The 12,226-nt window shown below is 32.4% G+C and overlaps 1 protein-coding gene across 6 annotated transcripts in view; it reads right to left on the reverse strand.

Annotated features, from left to right (window-relative positions):
* Positions 1 to 12,226, reverse strand: part of RBM26 (RNA binding motif protein 26) — an 88,108-nt gene that overhangs the window by 28,586 nt on the left and 47,296 nt on the right. For all 6 annotated transcript variants that reach the window (XR_551604.1, XR_551606.1, XR_551605.1 and 3 more), the window contains exons 14-17: positions 11,045 to 11,116; positions 2,889 to 3,011; positions 2,481 to 2,555; positions 860 to 1,027 (exon numbers count right to left, since the gene is read on the reverse strand). Coding sequence is in view for 3 of the 6 variants with exons in the window: in XM_008587836.1 (XP_008586058.1) it covers positions 860 to 1,027; positions 2,481 to 2,555; positions 2,889 to 3,011; positions 11,045 to 11,116 (438 nt within the window). In the remaining 3 variants the exon portion in view is untranslated. The remainder of the gene's footprint in view (positions 1 to 859; positions 1,028 to 2,480; positions 2,556 to 2,888; positions 3,012 to 11,044; positions 11,117 to 12,226) is intronic.

Genomic DNA, 12,226 nt, shown 5'->3' on the forward strand with positions numbered 1-12,226 from the left:
GCACGTAGCTGCCAGCCTCGCCCTTCCGGGTCCCAGTGATTCAGCAACTTTAGTTCCGTATTCGCGTAAAGCCTCCCCACCACCTCACCCTATCCTTTTAAGCCCTTCTTATTGGCTCTTTGCTTGATCTCTCATATCAAAACCTGCCCTGCCCTTTTTCCCTATATAAGCTCCAACACCCTTGCAATAAATGGAGTTCCGGCTTTGACCACTCTCCTGGCTCGGTGGTGTTCTTTCTCGGCCCCCGGGGAGGAAGGTCCTGGGGGGGAAGGGCCGTGCCAGCGACACTCATCATCCCGCTCAGCCCCAAAAGGGACCCCCGGCTGGACCGGGGTCTCTTCCCGCTCGGTTTTGTCAGCCTCTGGCTCAGGGAGGCCCAGCACACACCAAGCATAAAATTGTATTACCCTACTTTTTTTCTTTAATCACTTATTACCATCTGAAATTATATTAATCTACCTGAATTTTCCCCTTTTCAATCTGTACAGTGCTGTCAGAATGTTACTTCTGTAATTAACCTTTTATATCACCAACTACTTACAATATAAAGCCCCAACTCCTCAGTCATGCATTCAACTACCTGTATCATTTTGTCCTCAAGCAACTTTTTCAAGATTGCTTATAACTATTTTCCAAATTACTGATTTTCCAATTGTAACTCCACAGGATTAAAAAATTGGTAGCATTTGTTTGTTATCTATTTATTAATTAATTAATTAATGGCAGGGGGAAATGGTACATACATTGCTCAGATTTTGAACAAAGGATATTTACCTAAGAGAAAAACTGAATCTTGAAAATGTAGTGTTTAACATTTTGCAATAAGCAGTAATATGAATAACATGACAAATCAAAATACCTGAGTCTTGGTTTTTATACTTTTTGGAAGACAGCGTCCAGGAGAAGCAGCTTTGACTTCATCTTTCAACTTGGTAATATTTTTTGTCAAAACCTCTAAAGTTTTCATTATTTCTGCTTTATCTTCAGACTTCATTGCTTTGTTTTTCTCCAGTTTTGAAATTAACATCTGACAAAATTTTAAAAAGAGAAAAATATTACAATAATTACTTCTACGATTATTAACGAAACAAATACAACAAAGTAAGTATAAAAATAATACTACTTTTAGTTTATGTATTCAGGAAAAGGCTGACAATCACTAAATAGTTAAAAAGTAGTAAAATAGGAGATTTAGTGATACTAACTATATCTCAACTCAAGTCATACTTTTGGTTTACTTTGTGAAGAACTATATTACTATTTGGATCTCCTTAGAACATAAGGTCAGTGCTTGCTTCAGCAGCACATACACTAAAATTAGAACCTAAGTTCAAAGTACATAACCAGAAGAAATTCAATTCAATCCCTGAAAAGCTGCCAATTTGAAATATCAATAATTTTACTTTGTAATCCATTTGCTATTACTGCCTCTAAGTGTTCCCACTCCAAATGTAGTCTGCAACCCAGAAAGAACCAGAGGAAAAGTTTTGTAATTCCTTCCACATAATGAGATATTAGAAAAATTGAACGTTTAATTACTGAATGATTAATTTCTTTGTCCTAAGAAACAATAATTGGCTAGCCTGAGAATGATATCCCCAACCTGGATAGGAAGCAAGAAGGTAAGTAAGGTAATATGGAGTTGAAGAAACCACAGAGTACTACAGATTTTCTGAGTCATGGTGACTTCGGTTTTTGGTTTAAACACTGTGATTACTCTTTATCAAGTATATCCAAATTTAAATTAGAAAAGACATAATTTTTAATATTTTTAAGTGTCATACTGCTAACCTTCATAACCAGACATAATCAAGAAATGACACTTATTAAGTGTCATAGATTACAGGAATACTGTCCAAAAGAAATAATGCAAGTCACATAGTAATTTTTAATTTTCTATCATTCACATTAAACAGATAAAAAAGAAACAAGTAAAATAATTTAATAATATATTTTATTTAACCCAATATATCCAAAATGTCACATTTCAACAAAAATTATTGAGATGTTTTACTTTTTTTCTTTGTACTACATCTTTGAAATCTGGTGTGTATTTTACACTTAGCACACCTCAATTTGGACTAGACACATCCCAAATACTCAATAGTCAGATATGGCTATCTGCTACAGTGCTGAACAAGACAGGACAACAGGATCCCAAGCCAGTAAAGAAAGGTACACATCAACATTAAGAAAAAGTTTCCATTTCATTACCTATTGAACAAACTACTGTGCAGCAACATAACTGAATAATATCTAATTTTCATTTCATGTTTAACCATAGTGCCATTTAAACTATACCCATCATTTGGTGTATGCTCTTCATCCCCAGTACATTATCATTAATAAATATTTCAGTTTAACTATTACCAATTACAGTAAATCTGTTTCTCAGGATTACCATATAGTTTAAGATTAAATTCACTAAAAATTGTAGCAGTTGTAAATATATTTTGCCAAATCTAACTTTAATATTTTACCTTCTGTGTTTCAATGTGCTTTTCTAAAATTTCTTGTTTTCTTTTCCTTACATCCTGCTGAAGTTTCAGTGCCTCCTAGAGTCAGGGATCAAAAATATCAACAGAATAATACTAAGGAGAAACAAAATTATTCAAAAGGAAAAAAGTGGTTGTAATTACAGAAGCTTGGCAACAAAAGTTATATGCAAAGTTTTGCTATTTAAGCTTAAATATGAATGTAAGTTTCAAAGATCAATTAAGCGAACCTTCCCCTCAAAGAAAAAAATGAGTATTTACTGCTATAAATAAAAGTTCGGTGGCAGCCAACACACACCATTTAGTCTTATTTTGCGATAAGCACTGGAAAAACATACACAAAGACAAGCTTTCCTATATACAAATTCTGTGTACTATACTAGCTGTACTTACCTGTTTTTTCTTCTGTGCTTCATTATCAACTGCAGAGGTGGAAACAAGTAAGGTTTTTTGTGCAGCCTTCAAAGCAGCTGGATTATACACTGTTTTTGTTAGGCCAGTAGATGTAGACAACACCTACCAATACAAATTCAACTTCTTAAACAATGTATCAACAACTCACGACTTCCTAAGTCCTATTTTCCATACGACTCAACTTCAAAATACTGTCAAAATTTAGTATATTGAACTAAATACATTATATACGTAAAGTAACTAAATGACATTTGGTGATTTGAATCACATTTGGAAGGGGGGTATTAATAAGGAATAAGCCCTAACATGAGAAATTTTTAAAATAACACCAAATATCTATAGAAAAAAAGGCAACGGCAAACAAAAAAAGTCAAATAAAGAAAAAACACTGCCATTACCATATCACTGAGAAAATATTAGTTACTGAATACATTTACTACTATTCATCGTAACTAAAGAGAAACTACACAAAAGAGCATGGCACAGGAGAAAACTAGATGCTGTCATTCAAACAATTTAATACGATCGTTTGCAATTTGCTTTCTGAAACTCTACTTCATTTGTTCTCCATTCCTTTACTAGCAATGCTCATTCTGCTTGAAGTCAACATAAATTCTCTCAAATGCAACTGGGTTCAGCATAAAATAATCCCTAGTCATTTCTCTCTTCTGCTCTGGTCATTACATAAAATTTTATTTCTTCATCTATCAGGTAAAAATGCTATTGGCTATTTTTAGTTAGTATTAGCTATTTACTAAATATGACATAATATATTAATTTAGTGTCCTTCTCCCTGCCTATACTGTAAAAGCCTTTTAAAAACAAAGACCATGCCTTTCTTTCTCTGTGCTTTTTCCAGTTGCTACCAACTAATTATAAGATCATGGGTAAAATCAAGGACCTTTTTGAGCCTCAGTTTGCTCATCTCTAAAATGAGGAAGTTTGACTTAATGCTGTCAAAGTTGTTTCAAACCCCAAAAGTCATTCCATGACGGTAGGGATTTTTTATTTTTTTTTCCTTTTGCTTGGTTCATTGCTATACCTCCAGTGCCTACGACAGTGCCAGGACACACGTTAAATATTCAACAAACATTTTTGCACTAAACTAAACTGAAATAATTGTAAGTCAGAGTGGCAACCTTTCCTATATAAAGGTCAATTAAAAAAAGAAGTGTTTATAGGTTGCCTTTTTAATTCTTCAAAAGCAAAACAGTTACAAATTCATGGGGTGGCTGGTTACTGGTTAGTAAAAAGAAGCCTAGGGATCCCTTCAGGGAGATCTACAAATGTTATAATAACTAAACATGAAACCATGTGTGTGAACACCGTAATTTTCCAGAGGAAAAAACATTGCTTCTAAAAGTTTTAAAGGAATTTATGACATTTACAAAGGTTTAAAAGGTTGACACTCAAATGGCAAATTTTCAATGAGAAAAAAGGCCCTACTTCTTAGCTACTAAAATGTTAACATTGGGGAGTATCAGAGAAGTAGCCCACCTGCTAATCTTTCATCAAGAAATTAGATTAGAGAATATCACAAAGCTTAGGCAACTCATCAGTATTCTAAGTAATGAAGAATATCTTAGCCTCTAAATGAAATAAAAACCTAGAATACTATAATTTTACTAGTTCCATACAACACGATTGATGTTTAAAATAAAGGTTTTTAATACTTAATGTGTAGCAAAATTTGGTTTACCATTTTCTTCAATGATGAGAATTAATACTCATAACACTAACGAATATGAAATAGTTGCATTCATTAAAATATGGAATAAACAGATTTAGTCTGAAATCTAACTTCAATGGCCATTCTCTGTAATTCTAGGAAAAAATGTCTTCCGTGCTTCCATACAACACCACAAAATGCCAATCTGTATGAATATACAAATATGAGACAGTAACTTTATAAGGAGAGAAAAAAAAGAAAATCTGCTGAGAACAGTCAAATTGAGCATTTCATAAACTATTTTCTTCATGAGGGTTCCATAACAAGTTGAAAAGTTGTGACCAAAAAAGTTTCTGTACTCAAACTGGAAGCAATAAATACCATAACCCTATTTTCTAGTTTCAAATGTATATTATCATAATAAAAGCAGTGAGAGGCCCAGAAGTAAAGAAACCCATATAGTTTGTTTTAATAAAGCATTTCTCCAACTTCAGTGAGTAGGGAACACTCCTTTCCAATGAATTCTTAACATCTTAGGAAAGAATATAACAAGAATGAGAAGACTCCTTTATTCCTAGAAGCATTCCCATTCCCTTGTTTCGTCCAGGAACTTTCTTCTGTAAAAACAGAACATCTGCTAATGTATTTCATTGAGCCTAAAACTCAATGACTAAAAGACATACTGTTATATTTTATGTACCCCTAACTAAAGAAAAAAAGGCTGCCAATTACAGCCATAAACACCAACATCTGTAAGATGCAGCCCAACTTCAGAAGTGTTAAAATGTAAAAATATGTCTTAGAAACAATGAACTATATGATCACAAATATTTGCTCACTATTTGAATCCACTTGGTTCTAGAGTTTAGACAGCTAAGAGTTGGATAGCCAGGGACATCTATATTTTCAAAAGATGAAAATCTATTAAAAATGAAACCAGCGAAGGGAAGTGACAAACCTAACAGAAAAAAAGATGCTACAATTCCTAAAAATACATTCAAAGGATAAACAGTGGCCTTCCCTAACAAACTACACCTTCTCTATTTTCCAAATGGATTTCTGCATGTGCTATAATTTTTACATATTGACTTCACCTCTAGTGACCTTATTGCACTCACTTGTTAATCCCAACTGTGAATTCTTTTGTATTTTCTACATACACAATCATGTCAACTATGAGTCCTTTCCAATCTTCATACGTTTTACTTCATTTTACTGCCTATCGTACTGGTTAGACCGTCCAGTACAATACTGAAAAAAAGTGGAGTAAACATTCTTGTCATTTTCGCCTGATCTCAAAAGGAAAGCATTCAATATTTCAACATTGAATATAATGTCAGAGGTAGGTTTTTTTTTTCTTTTTGCAGATATCCTTTGTCAAATTAAGGAATTTCTCTCTATTCCTACTCTGAAGAGTGTTTAATGTAATTAAATAATGAATTTTATCAAATACTTTTCTACCAAGATAATCATGTAGGGTTTTTGCCTTCCTTATTGTTAATGTGGTCGATTAAATTGATTTTCAAATATTAAATAAACCTTGAATTTCTGGAATAAATACTACCTGGCCATGATATGTTACGTAATTTACGTATCACGGGACATTTGCTAATATGGTTTAAAATATTTGTGTCTATGTTCATGACAGATATTAGCCTATAACTTTCCTTTCTTATAATATCTTTGTCAGGTTTTGGTATCAAAGTATGCTGAACTTAGAAGATGAGGTGAAAGGTACCATGTGCTGTGCTGTTAAAATCTGTATTACTAACACCTCTGACTTTCCCTAACAAGACAGAGGTTGTAATCCATTAACACCTCCTCATTTTATTTCCTATATAAAATCTTACCAGCCAACTACTGTTAGTACTTGTGAAAAAGAGAAAACAGCTCTTTCTCATGGATAAAAGTGGAAGGAAAAAAGTATTCTGTAAAAAATTACTTATTACAAAAAATTACTACAATTAAGTTATCCACTATTCAAATTGGCATTTGAATAACCAATACCCAGGCTGTAATTAAATACAAAAGAGATAGAGTTAGGATGCTTAACATCCACACTCACAATAAGCAGCTCTAACAGGTTTTCAAAGTACAAATACCTGTTTTAATGCAATAAAAAGACAGGATCTTAGGAGGTATGTGTAGGAAGCTTATTAATACAACTACCATATGGTCAATTTTTACATTAAGTAAATAATCATTTGTTCAGTAAATCTGAATGTTCATTTATAATAGTCGCTTAAAGTAGCACATAGTTTGCATTCTATACCAATACCAAGCCTAACTGGGAATTTCAGTGAAAAGAATAGGGTTTTAATTTAAAGTTAAAATGTATAAAATATTTTTAGAGATTAACAGGTTTTTTCTTTCAAGAATACTAAGTACTCCTTTTTTAATCCACTGGTCTATCACATTTTTTACTCTTTTTAAAATTTTTTAACTCATTTTTTAATTCACAAATAAAAATTGTATATATTATGTACATGTTCGGAAATACCGTCATGTGCTGCACATTTCAGATAACCACAGACCATATGTACAATGGTGGCTATACCATATAGCCTAGGTGTGAAGTGGGCTATACCATCTAGGTTGTCAGTACATTATAATGTTCACTCAATGACAAAGTTGCATAATAACGCATTTCTCAGAACGTACCCCGTCATTAAGCATCCAATGACTTCAGCATCGCGTGACTGTATATACAAGGGTACTTCAAAAAGTTTGTGGAAGGATTCGTATTATGCTTTAATTCGATTTTTCCACAAAGTTTTTGATGTGCCCTAGTACATTACAGAATGGCTAAATTAAGCTGATTAACACTTCCATTACCTCATATACTTATTTTTTTTGTGGTGAGAACACTTAAAATCTACTCTCTTAGTAATTTTCTTAGTAATTTTCAAGAGTACAATACGTTGTTATTAACTACTGTCACCATGCTATACCACACAACTCTCGAACTTATTCCTCTTAACTGGAATTTTGTATTCTTTGACCAACATCTCCCGACCCCTAAACTCCAGCCCCTCATAACCACCATTCCACTCTCTTCCTCTATAAGTTCAACATTTTTAGATTCCACATATAAGTGGAACAAAGAGATTAAAGGGAATAGGATTAATGATTTTACAGAGAAACACTTTAACAAATGCCAAAGAAAAAACTGTGTAAGATCAGTAATCAAGTTTTGCTACAATAACTTACTTCCCAGAAAGTTCAGCAAAGCATTTTAAATAAATCATATTTTCTTGGAAGAAAAATAATTCAGGTAATAATCCTGACAGAGGCTAATGCATTAAAACATGTAAATTAAAAACAGTCAACAACATATATGAAAAGAAAGAAAACTATCATAAATCTCCCTAATCTTTATATTTAGAGTATCAAAATTAGACAACAAATCCAAATTTTAAAAATCAAAGGGTTATTAGAACAACTGCATTTTATAGTTAAGGGAACACAGAATAAGACTTGTTCAGCAACACACACACAATGATACCTGATATATCAACAGCTGAAGTGTCCACCAGTTATACCACACAATTTCCTTTTTAAAAGTTCCCTGGTAAAGATGTTAACATATCATCATGCAAAGGCACCAAGATACATTTTCAGGTTGCAAAGAATTACTACTAACATCTGTATCATAAACTTAATGTTTATTCAACAATTTAAAATTTAATAATTGGTATAAGAACATTAAATATTCAATTGATTATTCAGTTTACCTTCTTAGAATTTAGAAGGACTTTAAGTGAGATTATTTGAACAGGCTAAGTCTGTTTTTTCTTTTTAGAAACTAACCAGGATGGTATATACAGATGCCACCTTTATTCTTCCTAAATCTGTAGTAATGAAGCAGATGCACTCAATCATTATTTCACCGATCAAATCTACTCAAGTAATACCTATTTAACACCTACTGCAATATCCTAATATTTAGCAGCATCAATTACATTTTAACTTTCCTCTTTTCCAGTCTTCTCAAAAAAAAAAAATGAAATCTTAGAATAAAAAATAATCACTAAAGAGTTTACAGGGTTTGTTTATAGTGAGAGTACAATTTTACATTTGTGTATTTATCTGCTTTAACAATGACAGAGGATACGTATGGATACTAGCTTTGAGTTTTCCTCAGCCTTCAATTAAAAAAAAATTTAAATAATATCTGATGATGGAGGACATTCTCCTATTCTTCCTAAGATTTTTCTGAATGATTGCCCACAAAGGATTCTGCACCAAAACTCGCTACAGACTAGAGGAATAAAAACAACCAAAAATAAGTAAAAGTAAAACATTATTCTGTAAACAGGTTCACTAAAGATGACTAAAAGTTACATACTTATATAACTGTCTTCCTTCAGAGATTCTTCATGGTATTTTTTTTTCCCCACAAATAGCTGCTACTATTAGTGATTTTTCACAAATTCAGTTAGTGGTTTATTTATGTTTGTATATACAGTGGTTACAGATTAATAAAAGTATACTATCAATTCCAAATTTATACCCATTTTACTCTAAAGCTACACAAAACACTTAAAAAACAATAATGAAAACAGCTGCAAAACATACGACAAAAATTTTTTAAAAGCTGTAAGTACACTTCAATTTCAGAGTCCAAATCTTAATGTAACCAGATCATAAACATAAATGGGTGTTTTCGGATGTCTGAGAACTGCTCAGTACACTAAGTATATCAGATCTTAGTGTTTCTTTTATTCCTGAATTACTTAATAACAAGGAGGACAAACCTAATCAAAGTAAATAATTGATACTGCTAAATTTAGTAGCACAGACTAAGAGACAGAAATTCAGAAAACGGGGGGCACCATATGGAAAAATTTGAAGGTTTCACAGGAGACATTAGAGAGATTTTCAATCTTTAAAGAATGACTAGAAGTTAGTTAGGTAGGGGAAACTACACTCCAGGAAAACCACCACCAAAAAAAGAAAAACAAGGCAGAAAAGGGCAAGGGACAATGGGCAGAAAGGTACTCACTAGGGTAGAGAGGAAAAACTAGAGGAAAAATAACAAAACCAGAAAAATTGAGCTATTGATGAACTAACTGTGAATCAACCAAAATAATTTAGCTTAGAAACTAAAAGTTTCTCTAATGAATTAACATTAAGTCTGAGTAAGATAGCAACATCCTAAACTAGAGGAGGGAAATTCCAGGATGCCAGCTAAGACACTGCATCCAGAGGCCAGGGAACTGAAGGCAGCAGAGAAAAAGAAGTAGAATTACAAACACAAGTAAATGACCGTAAGGTGATATAAAATGGTGATATAACTTCTACAGCCGGGGACTAGGAGGTGAAGTTAATTTATATGGCAAATAATGAATTCATTTTAGGTAAAAAATAAAGTAAATGTTTAAAGTAATGCTGAGATACCCAAGAGGAAAATCTGATATACAGAATATGATTCACAGTAAAATTTCTAGAACTGCCAAAGTTTAACACAGTAAATAAGAAAAATAATATACTGAAGAACAAATGAAGATGGCAGGTCAGCTATCTCATTGTATGCTTTGTTTACCTATGAAGTTGACTTCCTATGTAATCTTCATGATGGAAAGAGCCATGGACTAGAAATAGGAGACCCAGGTTCTAGTTCTGGCTCAGTAATTCACAGTGTATAGATGAAACCATAATACTATTTGGGTTGTTGGCTTCCTTTAAGGTGAGCATATAGAAATGAAAAAGATTATCTAATTCTAATATTCTGTGATTTCACATACCTCAAATAAGACTAAAGATCAGGGCATTCACTCATACCTAAAAAAACACAAACCTCATCTACACAGAACTAAAAGATCCATAAATAATCCTAATTTAAACAGTATTTACCTCATCGTTTAAGATGAGAAATGACTAAATGTATTGTCAGGCTATATCAATAGCTGTTAGAAACAAATAAAAAACTTACGTTTACACCAGCATTTCCAATTTACAAAATACTTTTAAATAAATTGTTTAATTTAATCCTCGCAAAACCCCATGAGCAAGACAAATATTACCATCACCACTTTACTGATGAGTAAAAAGATTCAGAAAGGTTAAGAAAGCTGTCCAACATCATGCAGTTAGTAAGTGAAGAGCCAGGGCTCAAATTCAGGTAAAATTCCTAATTGATGGCCCTTTCTATTAGGCTGCCAGAGTTGTCAAATCAAAATGCCCAGTATTGCTAAAGAAATAAAGAAATTAAAAAGAAAAAAAAAAAAAAAAGAATGAAGCACATGGAAATACAGTGAGAGGCAAGTATTAAAATGCTGATGCAAAAAGTAAAAAAAGTAGGCAAATATTTTTCTTTTTCAGCAAATGGGAAGCAAAAAGGTAGGAATAAGAGATACAGATACTATTAAGAAGCAGGAGTTTGGAACTATGAAAAAAATTAAAAATTAAGATGCCACCTGAAAACATTAAAGCCAAGACAAACACATCATGCTATTCTTCTTACCTTTTCAGTTGCTGAAACAGATGGCTTTGATACAAAACCCAACCTGTCCTTCACAGATAACTTAGTTACATTCTAAAAAAATTAAAATGGACATATTCAGTGTTTCCCCAAATTATATATGTCTGTTGGGATTTTGAACATTCTGATTCTACCAATATATACTGAGTCTATGAGAATAATGATACTAATCACAAAAACTTGGGCCTTTTTTAAAAAAGAGACAGAAAGAAAACGTGTGTGGAAAAACAAAAACAGTATAAAATATTATTCAATCATGAAAAAATTATGATGTAAAATAAGAGGTTTGAGCCAGATGGTTACTAAAGTTCCTTCCACTGACACGGAATCATAAATTCTTAGTATCTTACATTAAGTAGAAAGTCTGAACATTTTGAGTATGATTTGAATAATTAAAATATATGCTTGCTTCTCGAGCTTAAAAATAAGTGCCATTCTTTCCTAAACTATGGTTGTTTAATATCCAAATACACTGTATTTGGTAATGATCAGATATTATGATTTGAGTTTTTAAAAAATAACTAATAATTTACCAATTTACATTCTGTATGTTCTTAAAGAATCACAATACTTTACTCTTCAGGAATTATCTAAGAAGATTATTTTAATAAGGTGGCATCCTTTAACTAAGTAGGATACTATTATCCTAAGTCTACTTTACACGGATGTTTCAAAGGCTGAAACATCTGGAGACCAAGGCAACCTAAATTTCAGAGACCAAGAGTGTAGAAACAAGAAACTGCCACTCAAGTGTGGAAGGAAGTAGGAAAAGAAATGTCACATGGAAAAGAGAATCCCAGAGTCGGGAATAAGTGATGCAAAGTTCTGAGAGAGCTGCATAAGTACTTGAAACAGTGTAATATCAAGCATGCTTAACCTGATGGTTTAAGCCCTCCCTTCCCAAAAACTTTCAGTTCAGTCTACTGCACAATTATCTCTGGAACAGAATTCTAGTTAAATAAAAAGATTATGGGAAAAATAAGATTTTGTGTACTGAACTTCACTCTTCAGGTAGTTTTGCTTAAATACATCTTCTCCACAAAGTGAAAGAGAAATCTTTCTCATAAATAATTATTAACTAGAGAGAAGAATTTAAGATTCAAATACAATAGGAAAAGTAAAGACTGTGAAAATGTTACAGTAATGGTTAAAAAAAAAAAAAAC

This window comes from Galeopterus variegatus, unplaced genomic scaffold, assembly GCF_000696425.1.
Source record: "Galeopterus variegatus unplaced genomic scaffold, G_variegatus-3.0.2 Scaffold4563, whole genome shotgun sequence".
Taxonomy (NCBI): Eukaryota; Metazoa; Chordata; class Mammalia; order Dermoptera; family Cynocephalidae; genus Galeopterus; species Galeopterus variegatus.